This window comes from Ornithodoros turicata, chromosome 9 (genome assembly GCF_037126465.1).
Source record: "Ornithodoros turicata isolate Travis chromosome 9, ASM3712646v1, whole genome shotgun sequence".
NCBI classification, from domain to species: domain Eukaryota; kingdom Metazoa; phylum Arthropoda; class Arachnida; order Ixodida; family Argasidae; genus Ornithodoros; species Ornithodoros turicata.
Genome location: NC_088209.1, coordinates 4,299,179 through 4,318,361, shown reverse-complemented (window position 1 = coordinate 4,318,361; position 19,183 = coordinate 4,299,179). Strand labels below are relative to the sequence as shown.

Here is a 19,183-nt window from a genome sequence, read left to right as displayed (position 1 = left end):
TAGGGAAATATTATCGAAATATTGCTGTATCAAAACAAGAAACCGACGTGACTTTTAATCAAAGAATACATTCTTAATAAATATGCTAACAGTCAACATTACAAGTTTTATTATAAAAAGGGTGAGACGTGACCACCATCATTGCAGCTGGGCGATTCCACGCGAAATGATCCAGCGGACCTGCTCGGCCTCCACAAAACGATCCCGGATTTTAACGAATTTTTTTTTAGCAGTCCCTAATAGTGCAAAACGACGCATCACGATGCATTTCTTCCCAAATCTCAATGTGGCGGGTGCTAGACACGAGCAAAGTTCGCAGCGCTGGCGAAAACCGTGCCTGGCGTGAACGGCAGGTGCGGCTCATAGAAAGCGCCTAGAACTGTGCGGTTTTCTTCTGCGTATAGAGGACACTATGCTCTACACAGCGTCCAAATCCCGGTTGTCGTGCTGTAATCGGTGCAGGTATACAAAGGCCGGAAGTTTCGCAATTTTATTCCTACTTCGCGATTTTTTTGTGGAAAATCAAACCATTAAATTTTGATGAATATTTTTTCCTGCCAAGGCCCCAAGGAATACTTCAACAGGAAAAATCGCCAGACACGTAACTTTCATAGTCATTGCAGGAAAAAAAGAGGAAGTATGCGATTTTTCCAAAATTCGCTACAATCGAGCGCAAAACACGCAATGAAGAGGTCGGAAGAGACGCCTGAAATCAACGCAGTTTTACAGAACGAGCCTTCCTCTACAACATATTAAAAAATCTCGAGGGTGTTTTTTCGTATACAGGAGAAAATATTTTTTTTTTGTAGTAGAGGGTATTACGACCACAGTGACCCACGTTGCATGTATCCAGTGGGGTGCTATATTTTTTTTTTCTTGGGCTCCTATATTAATTCGTTTTAATTTTAATTTTTCTCTGGTCTGGTTGGGTTTTAATGAGCAAGCAATATGCTGTGGCACAGACTTCTGCAAGGTTACCATAATCTTTGCTTCTGTAGATAACACGCGTATTGCAATCCTGGGTGGTTAAGTTTATGGCATTGTTTCCGGTGTGCGCGGTGCCGGCAACGGAGATTGGGGATTAGCGGTGATGGGCAGGTCTAAGTAACACTTTTTGTCGTGTGAGCTAAAGCCCTGCGCGGATGGGCTTTTTGACATCCGCATCCGATCCGAAAAATCCGCGTCTCCCACGGCACGCAGCAATAGTTCAGTTTCTATGCTCGATATATCATGCCAATTTTCCAGCAATTAAACGTTATTTCCCGTCAGCACAAAACAGCAAAAAAAAAAAAAAAAATGCAACAAAAAAAGCTGTCACCAAACTTCATCAACACGGGCAACTTCCTCTCTTTCGTTCTGACAGTGAAAACCCCGGAGCGGCATAGCTTTTCTAGCGAGGACAGGTCCTGAGCGTCCATGATGCTACCAAAGGATACACGACAGCAAGTACAGATTTAGCTTCCACGAAAGATTATACGGCACCAAGCACAGCAACACATTTTGCAGCAAACGGGATAAGTAGAGTTTATTGCAAGTGAAACGCAAGATCGGCGCCGAACGCGCACCTCGACTCGAGACGCCAGAGATCTCTCTCAGATGCGCGAGCGGCTTTCATACAACTTGTACTCAATGTTCTGTACCTAGTGTGAAGCAAACTCATGGCGCAATCTCGCGGTTTATCCGAGTCTGACCCGCTTCTGAGCCTGCGCCATCCGCGTCCGATCCGCAGATCACAACAAGCGTCCATATTTCATTAGAACACAGAAGTTCCTTGCGGATATCCGCAGGTATACGCTTCCATACGCGCATGGTGCAAGGCTTTATATAGCTGTGAGCCTCACTGGAACCTAGGACAGCATGGACGATGAACCACCACCACGAGATTCCGTCGGTTCCAGTACTGCCATGTAAATGACTTTTTTGCACGTTCGTCTTTTCCTCTAGCGTTATAATTTGTTAGACTTTTTGTGGTTATTATTTTTGCTGAATTGTCCAGCATTTAAATGTGACAGTTAAAGGGAACTTTCATCAAGTGAACATGCATCTACACGCCTATAATATTCATACTGGTGAATTGGAACTCCACAGCGCTCAACTGAAGCCATGTTCCTTTGGTCCGGGTGGTTGTCATATTGAAAACCAACCAGAAAAAAATCAGAAATACGAGGAATTAAAACGGGAGCCCAAGAAACAAATATAGCACCCCACCGGATACATGCAACGTGGGTCAGTGTGGCCGTAATACCATCTACTACAAAAAAATTATTTTCTCCTGTATACGAAAAAACACCCTCGAGATTTTTTAATATGTTGTAGAGGAAGGCTCGCTCTATAAACCTGCGTTGGTTTCAGGCGTCTCTTCCGACCTCTTCATTGCATGTTTTACGCTCGATTGTAGCGAATTTTAGAAAAATCGCATACTTCCTCTTTTTTTCCTGCAATGACTACAAGAGTTACGTGTCTTGAGATTTTTCTTGTGGAAGTATCCCACGAGGAATTGTCAGGGAAAAATATTCATTAAAATTTAATGGTTTGATTTTCCACAAAAAAATCACGAAGTAGGAGGAAAATTGCGAAACTTCCGGCCTTTGTATACCAGCACCGATTAAAGCACGACAATCGGGATTTGAACGCCATGTAAAGCATGGTTTCCTCTATACGTAAAAGAAAACCGCACAGTTCTAGGTGCTTTCTATGAGCCGCACCTGCCGTTCAGGCCAGGCAAGGTTTTCGCCAGCGCTGCGAACTTTGCTCGTGTCTAACGCCCGCCACATTGAGATTTGGGAAGAAATGTTTCGTAGTTTGTCGTTATGCACTATTAGGGACTGCTAAAAAAAATTCGTTAAAATCCGGGATCGTTTTGTAGGGGCCGAGCAGGTCCGCTGGATCATTTCGCGTGGAATCACCCAACTCTAAGAATAGTGAGTTTTAATTTCAATTACAAGTTGTAGTACATGCAAGTAAATAATTGTGCACAACCGAGACCGTGAAAGACCACAGGAACACACAGGGACTATACGAACACAGGGGGAATTAAAATCTAGGACACCACGTCTAGTTAATCAATACGATGGAGTTTTAATTTCAATTAATTACAGGTTCTGACAGATGTAAGTAATTTCGGGCACAACAGGGAAGCTAAGTTGATTATGCCTTATTCCAACGTGACACTACTTTTAGTTATTCAATTTCTTTTTAAGTGAATAGCACAGATATAAGTAAATAATGGGAAACAACGTAACGCGATCAACAGCTAGCACTAATAGAGAGCCAAACCTGCGCATCATCCGACATGTAAACAACAGACACATATTGCCAGACAGACACAGCCATATGCAGGAAAATAATAGTGAAACGATCTATCAAAACGAGAAAAATTACAAATTTAATAACTTCCAACTGTGACTAGCACTGACTTAACGCTCAAGAACAGAGGAACACTCTAAGCGGCGCATTCTCCAACACGTAAACAATAGAGGAAAATGATCTATCATTTGAACTATCATAAAATCATCCCCGTGAATTAATCAAATCGAACAGTGTACAATTGAACCTCTGTATGCAATAAAGGGATAAGTCGATTTATCCCCTTTTTGCTATTTTTGCTGCAACGTCATCTACATACCAGTATGTACCTGCCAAGGAAAATTTGCGACCGTATTGCAATTTATTGGCTCGCTACAGGAGGGTAAGAAACGGGAAATGCATATGTGTCAGTGGGACGGACAATCTGATCAGGCCCCTTTTCCCGGTTTGGGATTTCTCGACTTATCTCCTTATTGCATTCAGAGGTTCAATTTTCATTGTAAGACACAGGAGAAGCCCTACTTTGTTTTATGAATCCAACACACAGAAAATAGACATGCTACAATGAGAAACAACAAAGGCTGTCACTTTTCCATCTTTTTCCTCAAAGTAAAGAGACCTTATCTCTCAATCTATACAACCAAAGGAAGCAACTGTGCATGCTTTGTCACTCCAATGCGTGGGTGGACTCAGTCTCTTACACCTTCCATTCCATTCCTTCTCTCAGCAAGCAGGATGCTCTCAAGGTCAGATAAGATTGTGCAAAGGCTATATATTTTATTGTACAATTATCGCAAACAGATGTGGCATTATTCGATTCTGAGGAACACAACAAGAATTCTATCAAACCATCCAATTGCCAACAGAAAGCTACGAACAGACATCAATATCAGAGCAAATCTGTTGTAGACGAGCATTATCTTTGCGAACGAGAAATATTATGGTAACATCAGAGAAGCAATACTCAGCCAAAACGAGAAACATTGCAAATTTAAGTAGTGTACTTCAAATTTTTGTAATATCTTGCAACAGAAAGCTCTACATATATGAATCACAGAGAAACAACATATCTGAAATGCAACTCAGAAATATGAGGTGTTCCCAACTGAGAGATTATTTTTATTAATGTCAATCGAATGAATAACTGAAACAAAAACAAGATAATAATTATTTCAGAAAATCATTTTTCTAAGCAAGCGAGAAATATTTAAAAGTTTTCCTACAGAGGAAATCAACACACACAATTAATATATCATGCGTACATAATTCCCAACTCACAGAATATCAATCGAGTGAACAACTGAAACATTGAAACATTGAAAAACTGAAACATTGAAAATAAGCTACTTACTTTGGGCATTTTCGTCGATTTTTCCAAGGCCTTTGACTGTATAAACCATGCTATGTTATTGCAGAAATGTTGGTACTTCAGGTTCCGGGGCTTAAGTTCGTCCCTGCTTCAGTCCTATCTCAGCAATAGCGTACAGTTCGTTGTTGTAAATGGCTATAAATGAGCATTAAAACGTGTAACGTGTGGCGTACCCCAAGGAAGCCTGTTGGGTCCGCTCCTTTTTAATCTATATGTGAATGACATTGTCAATATATGTCCTGACACGAGGTTCGTTCTATATGCGGACGATACAAGTATGTTCAAAAGTGGAAAATACACTATGGAACAAGCCGCAAAAGCAAATGCAGTGTTGCACAGACTTGCAGAATGGTCCAGTAAAAACTGCCTTAAATTAAATCCTAGCAAAACCAGTGCGGTCACATTTAGGCACAGAAATCGCCGAATGTAAGTATCAATCGCCATACGTTTGAACGGCGCTGTCATTAAAATCACTGACACAGTCAAAATACTGATCGTTTATCTGTCTGACACGTCATCATGGGATGCCCACATTCATCATGTTCGCTGGAAAATATGCTCGGCCTTAGGTGCGATTAATAGGTGTAAATATTTTCTTCCGTCAGATGTTTTAAAATTGTTATACAATGCATGTATTGGCTCCCACCTTAATTACTGTTTGTTGCTTTGGGGTACACCCTCGAGATCATCTCTATCAAATCTTTTAACTCTTCAGAAGAAATTCCTGCGCATTCTAGGGAATATAAATTATACTCATACAAATAGGGGCCTATTTGAAAAGCACAAAATAATTAAAATCCACAACTTGTACAACAACAGACCCTCACTAACATATACGGGAGTCGTAAAAAAACAACCTCACAGATTTTCTAACTATGATCGATCTACATTCTAATAGCTACACGTACAATTGTCGTCACCCAATATGTTTCGTGATACCACAATTTAGAACATCATATGGCCACCAAACATCACAATAAAATACAGTCCAGTTGCTCAATAGCAATAACGAGCTATGCTTATTACCGAAAGCGGATTTGTGTGATTACTATCTATCTTGATAAATAATGAACTCGTTTGGACACTATACTGGGGTATATTGCTTGTATAATTGCGGACTGTACTTTTTTGCTTTTCTTGTTTCTTTTGGTCTGTTCTTTTTGATTGTACCCTATGACTTGTACGTAGGTTTATAAATGTGTTTATTATTGATGTATTTATAATGCTGCCGTGGGGTTGGGACCTTTGTCAAGTCCTTTGGGCTTTTTTTTTTCCAACTCCCATCCACGAGAGTGGTAAATAAAGGTTATTATTATTATTATTATTTATTTATTTATTTACCCTCAGGGCTACAGCATTAATGAGGGAAGGGGCTTGAAACAAAGCAGGAACAATGTGGAATACAATAAAAAAAATAATAAAAATAAAAATAAAAAACACAACGAACCAAAAACACGAGCATAGATAGTATCACTGGTGGACAATCAGATTAGTATATGTAAAGCTTAAATAATCTTACGCTGCATTCAAGTGGTCGTGAAGCAGTTTTCTGAACTGTCTACCGTCAGTGATGGAGGTAAGGTGACCCGGGAGATGATTCCATTCCAGTGAGGTTTTAGGTAAAAATGAGTCAAAACACGTTTTAGTAGGGCAGGATGGGACACCAACTTTCTGGCGATGATCAAGCCTTGATGAGACGTATGATGGATGTGCAATTAAATGGAGTTTTAGCGTTTCGTTGTAGTAATATATCTTATGGAACAGACAGAGTCGAGCAAACTGGCGGCGAACAGTCAAGGAAGATAGGTTAAGGGCTAATTTCATCGCAGTGACACTGGCTGTACGACTATAATTTCCGAGAATAAACCGAGCAGCACGGTTCTGAACCATTTCCAGTTGGTGAATGAGTGATTGTTGCCCTGGATCCCACACCGAAGCGGCATACTCTAATTTAGGAAGAATTAGCGTTCGGTAGAGTGTTAGTTTTACGTTGAGCGGTGCGAGTCTGAAGTTGCGGCGAATGTACCCTAGAGTGCGTGTGGCGTTATTGGTTATATATTCGACGTGCTGACCCCATGAGAGATTAGAGGAAACGTGTACGCCTAAATATTTATATAGTGTAACTTGTTCTAGTATGGTGTTACCAATCATGTGTGTGGGACATTCGCTGTTACTACGAGATACTCTCAGGTGTTTACATTTAGTGAGATTTAGTTCCATATGCCACGTGGAGCACCATGACTGTAGTAGGTTCAGATCTGACTGTAATTGCATGGATTCTGAAGGTTCTGTTATTTCACGATATAAAACACAGTCGTCAGCGTAAAGACGTACAGAACATGAAAAAAGGCCGGGGAGATCATTAATGTAAATTTAAAAAAAGCAATGGACCGAGAACCGATCCTTGTGGTACCCCGGACAGAACAGGAACTAGGCTTGACGTGCTGTTGTTAGCTAGAACGTATTGATGACGGTTGGTTAAGAACGATTGGATCCAGGCGATAACATTATTATCGATATTAATTGCGTGTAGCTTATGAAGTAGAAGTACGTGACTGACCTTGTCAAATGCTTTAGAGAAATCAATGAATATGCAATCCGTGTTAGAACCACGATCCAAGGCCTTGTGGAGGTCGTTAATGAAAGACACCAGCTGGGTTTCACATGAGTAATGTTTTCTGAACCCGTGTTGGCTGTGATGAAAAAATGAGTTAGATTCGAGGTGCTTGACTACGTGTGAATAAACAATGTGCTCCATTATTTTGCATGAAATGCTGGTCAGTGAGATGGGGCGGTAGTTAGTAGCGCACAGTTTGTCACCAGATTTAAACAAGGGAATGACCTTCCCAATTTTCCAGTCGGCCGGAAGATAGCCACTTTCGAGTGATTGGATGAAAATACGAGCAAGGAATACCGCTGAATATGTTGCCGTGTTCTTTAGGAACTTGGTATTGATACTGTCATGACCACTACTGGATGACAGCTTGAGGTTGTTAATTATACTGATGACACCGTAGACATCAGTAGCTATAGGATCCATGACGACATAATTATGTGGATCTAAATGCGGCAAAGCTCCGTTTGAGATTGATGAAAAAACATTTATGAACACGGTATTAAATACTTCGGCACACTGAGACTGGGGAACATCACCTTCTGAGGAACATAAAAAAATGTCTGTCTTATCTTTGTTATTAACAAAGTTATTAATTATTAATTAACAATATTATTAATTATTAATTATTATTATTAAACAAAGTCAAAAACAATAATTTCATCAAACAAATCATTTCTAAGCAAGTAGCTTGAATACACCACAGAATCTGTACATAAACTTGTCTGTCTCAATCAGGATCAACTAGTGCATGCAAACAATAAAGTGAGAGATGGAATCCGATGACCGTAAACTCCCCCGCCCCCACCCACCCACCCATAATCATGGGAAGACGTGACAAAAAACTGATTAGAAAAAGAAGAGCCGCGAAGCGATTCCATTATCACTGCATTTCAATTCGTCCTAGACATAGTCGTATACGGAGATATGGTACATGTTACAGAATTGAACGTGCAATAATTTGTATGCCCAATCTACAAGAGTTATAAAAATATCTGCGCATCAACATCGGAATGACCACTGGGATTGATCGAGAAGTTTTTGAGGTCGGCTAACGAAGAATTGAAGTACTCAGCACCAGATGTAATCGTAATCATTGCAAAGGGCATTGCAGCCATCAAGAAAGCAGTGAGATCAAATTATCATGTACAAGTGGTCGATATCGCACGATTCATTATGGATTTGTTGAAATTACATCTACCTATTGACATGGAAAGCACATAAAAAATATTATCATGTGATATGTTCCACTACCACGGCTACGTAATTATTTTCTTCCACCTGTTCTTGCAACGACATCGAATGAGCAGAACTTCAATATTGTTGTACAAGGTCTGATGTATCATCACTTATTTAAATTCAATGATTACATCTACTGCGGTGGACATTTTCATATAATACTCTCTTGTATGCCATTCAAAAATCCTCATACAAAGAAAGGAAACATCAATAAGAGATTGTGCAAGTTCGTGGCAACTAAGTGCAAGTTACTTAAGTCATACAAATACGGCGACCACATATCGATTGCATTAATTAACGCTGGATTCAAGCGACCCATAATATGACCTCACTATGCGATGATTCTCAATTCATCAATGAAAACAGCAAAGGAAAACTTCAGAGTTTGGAATAGGACAATTGTAATTTATCGAAATAAACAAAGTGTAAACTGAAATAATAAATGTCATCCTTGTCATCACTATAATGAATTATATGCTTCCCTAATATGGTTCCCTAATGCTTTCAAGCAAACAGAAGAAAACAGCTGGGATACAGAAAATTATCAAAAAATACAGAAGAAACTGCTCCTTCACTAATCGTTGCGCATAGGACGCATCAGAGAATGCCCAGGAGTTTAGATTCCCGAAGGAATCGTGTCAGCGCAGACGTGACTTCAGCGTGCTGGGTAGGGCCAAGTAGCACCGCGAGGGAAAGCTCTCGGTAGCCTAGATGAGCAAGGCGGCGCCGGAGACTCGATCGATGGTCTTCGTACCGCTGGCAGGCAATGAGAATGTGTGGCACATCGGCTTCTACGTTGCACGTTGGGCAAAGAGGTGATGGGTGCTGATTCATCTTAAATAGGAGGAGAGGAGTTCGGGCCACATTCAGCCGCAGCCGATGAAGCAGCGATTCCTCGATGCGCGGGATGCGGCCAGGCACAGCATATGTCATTAAAGGGTCAATGGATTTAAGGAAGGCATTGGTTCGTATAGCTTCTTGCTGAAAGAGCTGTGTGCGGTTGGCAGTGAAGCGGCGGATTTTCAGCTGGCACATAGAGTGCGCAAGGGGAAAGACAGTTGGTTGCTCAGCGTCGTGGGCTTGCCGAGCAAGAGCGTCAGCACGATCATTGCCTGAAATTCTGACATGGCTCGGAATCCATTGGAACACCACTTCGTGTCCCAGTGATACAAGTTCAGAGTGTAGGGCGATGACCGTGGTGTAGGTGTCACTGATGACTGCGGCAGAGTAAGAGGCCAGCGCCTCCAGAGCCACTTTACTGTCGGTGAGGACCGACCAGGCCCTGGGCGCACACGAGGAGACATGTCTCAAAGCGGCCAGTAGTGCGAATGCCTCGGCCTCAGCAGATGACATAAGAGGGAGCTTGAAGCCGTGCTCAGCTCCATCCTCTGGGATGCAGAAGGCAGCAGACGACCCAACTAGAGAGACTGAAGCATCGGTGTATATTTGGGTTCGATGCCGGTGGTGACTGTAGATGTGGAACAAGGTCAGTTGGCAGGCCACAACTGTTGGCACAACCTTCTTTTTCCTAAGGCCCGAAATTGACGTTTGTACAGTGGGGTAGTGAAGTGTCCACATGGGTGGCGCAAAGGAGGTCCGGGCGGAAGTTGAGGGGATGTTGCTTCGTAAACGGCAAATAGCTTGACCGAATGCAGGGTATAGGGGTATAGGGGTGTAGTGGGAAAATGCCTGCTTGAAGGCATGCTTGGGTGTTGTGTATGTTGTGTGATCGGTTGTGTACCCACTGTCTGACGGTGTTCGCTTCAGTGTAACGCTTGTGTACCTCATCCCACGAACCCCATCTTCTTTGGAGAGGTGCACAACGGGCATCGGACTTAGTGTGAGGACTTGAAGCGTCCAGTCCAATGTGATTCTCAGCTCGAACAAAAGTCATTGAACTGTTAGAGGACACTGTGGGACAGCGCTACCCTGTTGGTACATTGGAAAGCGAACTCTGTCCCTGTGGTTGACACAACTTTGACTAGAATAACTATAGTCGATAAATAAAAGAGCAAAGAAATATCTCTTTCTGGAGCTGATTTTTTAAATTCCGTGTTAGCGCCGCGTAGTAACTGTGGCCATGAGCGGTGTACAGACGTGGACGGATGGAGAGAGGACAGCAGGAAGGAGTGGGGGTCAGGAGGGTTAGTATGCGTCCAGGGCCGACTTCGGGGGGAACTGCCAACATTCGTCTGGAAAGTCTTCGGAAAACCCAGGGAAAACCTAAGAGCACAGCCGGTGGCAGGATTCGAACCCGTGCCAACTCCCAGTCTCGGCGTGAAACGCGAGCATCGTAGCCACTTTGCCACGGGAGCTGGTCTGGAGCTGATTAAGACCATAGAGAACCATCTATAAAAGGATACAATTAGATGGGTAAAACAGGATAAATCTCTCTCTCTCTCTCTCTCTCTCTGTGTGTGTGGGGCCCTTCCCCTTAGGCGTACCCAAAAGTGCACAAGAAAGGCGACATGTATCTTATAAACCCACGTGAGGCACTGATTTAATTATCCCGATTCATCATTTGTGTTTTTACGTCCAGTTCTCAACTTTTCATGACATCGAATGGAAGTTTATATGTTTTGGAAATGAGGCACTGCATGAAGCAGTGAGCAGTAAACAAACTTCTTGCAGCCATGCATATGCTGACTTAATTCCCAAACTTTTTTTGCATTACTGAAGAAAACGAAAGACAACTACCATGTGAATTGAACTTTGTATCTACTGCAAACACCATTTTTACACCAGATGGTTCTAAATAGTCTGGAAAGGGGGAGTTATTTTGCTCTAACACCTATTTTACACCCCAGATGAAATACATGTTCTTCCACAAGTGGCGTAATTGAGGAGGTTTGAAACGATAGCACCCTGATGACGCCCAAATTACACCGAAAAAACTGTTTTCCAATTAACAGTGAAGCATGTGCGCCCAAGTGGTGTTGTGCCAGCACTGAGAGATATGCATACTTAAATCATTTTACCTTTTTATGACACATATGCTTTTGATTCACGTCACTAATTTGTTACACCAAGGAACTCTTTCAGCTAATTCCAGCCTAATAAATAAAAGACACTTTTAGTGTAGTGACATGTAGAGGTTACAGTGTGCATACATCCGGCATGCAGAGTGGTCAAAACTCCTGGAAGAGAAGGGTAAAGAAAGCCCGTAATATGTCTGATGAAGATTTCTGTACACTTTATTTATTTATTTATTTTTTATTTTTATTTATGATATACTGCAGACTCCGTTGGAGTCCGAGCAGGAATGGTCTCTGACACTACACAGAAAGGAATGCAAACAAGTATCTATCACACAAGAAATTCCGAAGTTATCACATAATGCAATAATAGAATAGCAGCGCTTTGCACTTCACGAGATCACAAGTGTTTGACAGGACAAGTGCTACATACGATCGAGACAGGAAAGAAAACTTTCTAGTGATGTAAATGCAACCTGAAAGATATTATTCCAATCTTCTATAGTGCGGACAAAAAATGAATTTTTAAATCTACTTGTACGAGCATATATTGGCATTAAACTGTATTCATGACGGTGTCGGGTACTTCTAGACTGTATGCTGGATACATACTGGTCAGGGTTGAGCCCTAGTCTACGGGTATACAGCATGTAGAGGAATTTTAACCGCGCGCATTTCCTTCTATGAGCTAGAGATTCTAAACCGGCATCGCGAAGCATTTGTGTTGGCGAGCTACGCCTGTTGTATCTATTAAAAATGAATCTCGCTGCAAGGCGCTGAATCCCCTCAAGTTCACCTATGTCTTTCTGTGTATTGGGATCCCATACCACGGCAGCGTATTCAACCGATGGTCGAACGATAGATTTATAAGCTGCGATCTTAAGGTCCTTGCTAGTACAGTGAGGCTTTCTTCGCAATAATCCCAGCTTCCTACGAGTCACTGTGCATATATTTGCGATATGTTTGGACCAGGATAATTTATCTGTAATGGTTACGCCGAGATACTTATATTGACTTACTTTTGTTATGGCAGTATCACCTATGTTATATGTGAACACGAAAGGATTCTTTCTTGCTGTTATGCTCATAAAAACGGTCTTTTCAAGAATAACAACCATGTCCCACTGGGAACACCACTCTGACACTCTATGTAAACTAATATTTAAGTGCTCCTGATCCTCAATGCATGACACAGGAAGAAACAATATACAATCATCCGCAAACATTCGGATTGAAACCTGGGGACCTACAAAATCCGGTAGATCATTAATGTACAGTAAGAACAATAATGGGCCCAAGACTGACCCTTGGGGAACACCCGATTTGACTTCTAGAAGGCCCGATAGTGTTCCACTTATGTCCACAAACTGCCTACGACAGGATATGTATCTTTGGATCCACCTAATGATGTTGGATGGTACCCCTATAGCAGACAATTTAGAAATTAATTTATTATGTGGGACCTTATCAAATGCTTTGGAGTAGTCAAGAAAAATTACATCCGTCTGGCCACCCTTATCTAAAGTTGTTGAAAATTCATGAACTGTAGTTACGAGTTGAGTGACAGTGGAATAACCCCGGCGGAATCCGTGTTGGCTATCTGACAGAATGCCGTGTTCTCTTAAAAATGCAGTTAGAGCATTTGCTATCACGTGTTCCAAAAGCTTGCATGAAACAGATGCTAACGAAATAGGCCGATAGTTAAGAATATTATGTTTGTCACCCTTGCCACAGAAAGCAGAAAGATGACGGGGTCCACTCTGTACCCCACCCCTTCCTGCAGTCTTCTCTCGATCTCTCCACGTATCTACACCACATATATACAAACAGTTCGTTCACGGCGCTAGCACACACACACACAAGAAAGAAGTATTACGGGGTACATAGAAAACTCGCCAGAGCGCTGCCGAAACATGACATCTGTTATTGTAAGGGGATACGTGTAAAATGCTACTGTACATAATAATGAATATGGCATATGCCATTTGCAGGAGCTACGGGACTCTACAGCATGTCCGATCGTCGTGCGTCCTCACCACGATACCAGTTCCCTGGAACTCCGGATTGATAATCTGTCAAGTCTTCTCATCGAGAGGGAAGTTGCTGATCTCCCTGTGGTGGTTGTCTCAGTCGCAGGACCTTGCCGACTCGGGAAGTCCTTTCTTCTCGGCTTCTGTATCAGGTGCAGATATGTTGGTATTTTTACGCCGTTAGCGATCGTTCTAGAAGGAGCGGTGTGAGTGGGAAGAGTTTAGCTTAAAGAACTCTCTGATTGCACTTTTGCACTGAACTTTTGATCGGTTTAGGCCCTTTGATATTTAATGTTTATGTTAATGATATTCTAAATGCCATCGAACACTCAAGTTGCGTCTTGTACCCAGATGACTTGAGAATTTACCACCTGACTGAGTCCTTTAATGATTGTTCGCCATCGCACGATGACATCAATTCGATTGTAGATTGTTGATCTTCTAACTTCCTACTTATATAAACCAGTAGGATATCCGTCATCTTTTTTTTTCACGTACCAAAAACGTGTTTACACAAAATTATTCGCTGCAAGACGTTATTATCCGTCAGGATACTGTTGTAAGAAACTCAGGTGTGTTGCACGGCTGCCCCCTTACTTTCACAAATCACATTTCCAATACTGTTTTAGGCCCACAATCTGCTGGGCATTATGTTTTGTCTAACAAGACGCTTCAGTTCACCCCTGGAATTATTTTCCTTTGCAAAGCACTCGGTTTACCCTTATGGAATTTTCCTCAGTCGCATGGAACAGTGTTAGGCCAACTTCGCTCTCGGATATAAAGGGTGTACAAAAGCGTTAATTGTAAGTCCTTCACGTTTGCTCTAATTGATCATACACGACGCAAATGTAATGTGCTGTCCCACTATAGGAGACCTCCTCTTCTTCTACAAGGCCGCTGCTGATTGGTTTTACTTACCCAGGGAACAAACCAATATTGACCTAATATTGGACCAATGTGGGCTTCCAGGTCTGCCAATTTCTGCCCCATATGGGCTGAAATAAGTATTTAAAGAGATTGAAACATTTATTTTACTGAAAAACAAGCTTTCGCACGGAGTCCGTCCTTCGTCAGGTACGATACATTGAACACTTAGTAGAGCTATTTATACTAATGTACAGCAGAGAAAGGAGACAAACAAGGTGGTGAGGAGGAAATAGAAATTCTTGTTAGAGAGCACTGAGGGCGCTAAAAAGAAAATACAAAAGAAAGCGATGTACAGTAGGAGCGTTACCGGACACAAAAACCGTTGAGAGATCTCAGGTGATGAGCATGGTAAAGATGATTTTGAATTCCTTTTGAATTACATTCCCCACACAATGCCACCCGATGGTATACTGTCTTAAATAATACGTCATTGGAACTAACTAAGATTGCGCAGTATGAATATTCTTGTCAAACAAAGGACTTTGACAACCAACTTCGCCACATTTCACCTCTACTCACTCAGCTTGATTTTCAGAACTAGAATCCTTTGCATTCAAAAAGGCTGCTGAAATAAATAAAGTAAAATTGAATAAAGCAAAGAAACTTAACGTAATATTGACATCCCTTGATCCCCGATACATCTTGCAGACGCACATGCCAGTCAACCCACTATCATCCAACGCCACAAACGTAGTCTTCAATCTTTCTAACGCCGAATTGAGTCAGTCAGAGTAGAATGTTCTGTACAAAGGCCTCAGTTTCGCTCCCACACTGACTATCATAAACGAATTTGAAGTACTCAACGATTTACAGAGCCTACGCAGAAGAATGCACCTCCGTACTTTCTTTTATGACAAATGCACAGATAGAGCTGAATCTTTCAAACGAACTTCTTCTTGAACACCTGATCCCAGCCAAACCAACCCCCCTCATAGATAATTACATTCAAGCCGTCCATAATGACATCATGTCTGCATTTAACAATAGCCCAAAATCGCATCACGGTAACCTCTCTTCAAAGAGAAAGCCCTTCCAGGCTCCAAACCAGGCTCTTCGCTGCCAAACCAGCCAAACCAGGCTCTTCGTTGGACAAATATCGGCTTTCTATATCGACAAGCCCACTTTTCCCCGTATTGTGCCAATTCTCGCGTGATAATGCCGATGATGAGTGATATTACTAAAGTGATATTACTAAAAGTGATATTACTTCGTTCATGTTCTTTTTTTTTTGTGCGTGTGTGTGTGCAGATATCTAACTCATCCCAGTTGCATCGCGTTACAGAAACAATACTGCCTCGCCGTAAAAACGAAGAACAGATGCAGTGCCAGTCTTGCTCAAGGAACCAGGTAGTCCCACAAAACTCACAACCTTCCATTGGGATTGCAGTGCTATCTGATCCAAAACATATAACCCCTTTCTAGAGCAGGGTGGAAGCACTTTCATGACGGTGACGGATACGCCTCAGCAACTCGTACTGCATCTGGACCATTACACGCCAAATAATAATAATATAACCTCTATTTACCACTCTCGTGGGTGGGAGTTGGGACAAAAAAAAGCCGAAAGGACTTGACAAAGGTCCCAACCCCGCGGCAGCATTATAAATATATTAATAATAAACACATTTACAAGCCTATGTACAAATCATAGGGTACAATTCAAAAAGAACAGACCAACAGAAACAAGAAAAGCAAAAAAGAACAGTCCGCAATTATACAAGCAATATACCCCAGTATAGTGTCCAAACGAGTTAATCAAGATACAGATAGTAATCACAACAAATCCGCTTTCGGTAATAAGCATAGCTCGTTATTGCTATTGAGCAACTTGACTATATTATATTGTAATGTTTGGAGACCATATGATGTTCTAAATCGTGGTATCACGTAACATATTGGGTGACGACAATTGTACGTGTGGCTATTAGAATGTAGATCGATCAAAGTTAGAAAATCTGAGATTGTTTTTTTACGGCTCCCGTATATGTTAGTGAGAGTCTGTTGTTGTACAAGTTGTGGATTTTAATTATTTTGTGCTTATCAAATAGGCCCCTTGTTGTATGAGTATAATGTATATTCTCTAGAGTGCGCAGGAATTTTTTCTGAAGAGTTAAAAGATTTGATAGAGATGATCTCGAGTGGGTACCCCAAAGCAACAAACAGTAATTAAGGTGGGAGCCAATACATGTATAACAATTTTAAAACATCTGGCGGAAGAAAATATTTACACCTATTAATCGCACCTAAGGCCGAACATATTTTCCAGCGAACATGATGAATGTGGGCATTCCATGGTAACGTGTCAGACAGATAAGCGCCCAGTATCTTGACTGTGTCAGTGATTTTAATGACAGCGCCGTTCAAACGTATGTCGATTGGTACAGACAGCCGGCGATTTCTGGGCCTAAATGTGACCGCACTGGTTTTGCATGGATTTAATTTAAGGCAGTTTTTACTGGACCATTCTGCAAGTCTGTGCAACACTGCATTTGCTTTTGCGGCTTGTTCCATAGTGTATTTTCCACTTTTGAACATACTTGTATTGTCCGCATATAGAACGAACCTCGTGTCAGGACATATATTGACAATGTCATTCACATATAGATTAAAAAGGAGCGGACCCAACAGGCTTCCTTGGGGTACGCCACACGTTACACGTTTTAATGCTCATTTATAGTCATTTACAACAACGTACTGTACTCTACTGCTGAGGTAAGTCTTAAGCAGGGACGAACTTACGCCCCGGAACACGAAGTACCAATATTTCTGAAATAAAATAGCATGGCTTATACAGCCAAAGGCGTTGGAAAAATCGGCGAAAATGCCCAAAGTAAGTAGCTTATTTTCAATGTTCTCTATTATCGCCTCCTTCATCTTTAAAAGTGCCATTTCAGTAGATCGTGATCTAGGAAAACAATCAAGAGAGCAACTAATTCTAGTAAAAATAACCTTTTCAAGTATCTTGGAAAAGACTGGCAATATAGAAATTGGATGGTAACTGGACATATCTGATAAAGTGCCACCTTTGTGAACTAAGCATACCTTAGCTATTTGCATATTAGATGGGACGACTCTCGCCGAAACGCACAGGTTAAAGATGTAGCATAGCATGGACGCTATATTAGCAGCAACGCGTTTAACAGGTGCAATTTGCATGTCAAATATGTCCGTACTGTTACTATTGTTCAGCGATTGAATGGAGCGGATTACCTCACTTTCATGAACAGGCGAAAAAAGAACGTTTCAGGGCACCCGTATAGGGCTCATAGCTGCGTCTGATAAGGAATTATCGTTTCCCGAAGGTTGATTCACAAAGTAACTGTTGAAGCTTTCAACCATCTGTTCCTGTTAACGTTCTGCCCTCTTGTGATATACTATCAATGTTACTTCTATTTTTTTACCAAATTTCTTCTACGAAATTTGCAAAATTTGTGCAAGTTTACGATTTTTCTTTTGCAATATGAAATTGTTGAATTTGTTCATCAATTTTTTTTGTCCAATAGCCTCTATGTTGTGCTTTAGGCACGAAAAAATCCAACCCTACTGGTGCAATGTACGCCGCAAGAAAAAATCCGGAATCTGTGAAAATTCGACAAAATGCACTTTTGTACCGAAATATTCTGTGTGAGGAGGTCGAGACAAGCGCGATTAAGGTGTCATTCGATGCATCATCTTCCTAGCAAGATATAGCAAAAAATATCAGATGGACTTTTTTAACTCAAATTATATTTTTAAATTGAAAGTGTCGCGAAGGTTTAACGCGATTTCGCGGCGACATTTGATAGGCCCAATCAGTTTTCAAGCGCATCATTGATCATGCGTTATGCATTCATAGATGTATTGATATGCATCATTGATATATGAGTAGTGCAAGGACGACGCCTTTCGCATCAAGCCTTATCAACAGCTGCGGAACTGTACGCCATAATTTTCTTTCTGCAGCGCGTCGTTGATTTTACCCCGCGGGAAGGGGCAGTCTTCAATGACTCAAAATCTGCTCTGCAAGCTATTGAAAATTCAGGCATACGAGGCTCACACGCAATCCGAATCACGGATGTGTTAATGGCTTACTACACTATCTACGCAGCAAACCACACGCCGCATCTCCAATGGGTTCCAGCCTACTGTGGTGTTGTGGGGAATGAGCGGACCGACAGCGCCGCAGAAGCCAGGAGTGTCGGAAGGAGACCAGTATTGCAGTGCTGAGAAGAGACCGTCGTTGCATTATGCGACGCCTCGTGACACCCTGGCTTCCAGCCAATGAACAACCGACATTCTCCCCCAAAATATGCTGAGGAGAGTTGACCCGACGCTCGCTTTCCGCATGCCACGAAACAACCTTTCGTCGAGATGCTGTATTAATGCATCCAATCCGACACGACGTGGCTCTAACAACTCAGTGACGTTACCGCTTAAGACAAGTTGACTCTTCCAGTTGTTATCACTGCTGTGCTCTAGGGAATCTGGAGCACATTCATATTCATTGTCCACACTACCAATCTTCCTGAACCGCACTATCCGGGTCTCATAGTCAGTTAGACTCTCGCCCCCTTCCCTCTATCAAAATTGCTTGGTCCCTGAACGGATCCAAAGTTCTTTCGGTCTTTTTGGACACAGTCGAACTTCGATCCTTATTGTGAAAGGGTTCATTATTTCATTCCCCACATCACTACCAGCAATGGGATAGAATATGACATCACCACTTGTGTTGAAGAGATTTCTC

At 41.8% G+C, this 19,183-nt stretch overlaps 1 protein-coding gene across 1 annotated transcript in view; it reads left to right on the top strand.

The window, feature by feature from the left end:
- LOC135369212 (atlastin-2-like) overlaps positions 1-19,183 on the top strand; it is a 144,159-nt gene that overhangs the window by 52,681 nt on the left and 72,295 nt on the right. Inside the window, exon 3 of the mRNA XM_064602841.1 lies at positions 13,495-13,685. Within this exon, the coding sequence (XP_064458911.1) occupies positions 13,495-13,685 (191 nt within the window). The remainder of the gene's footprint in view (positions 1-13,494; positions 13,686-19,183) is intronic.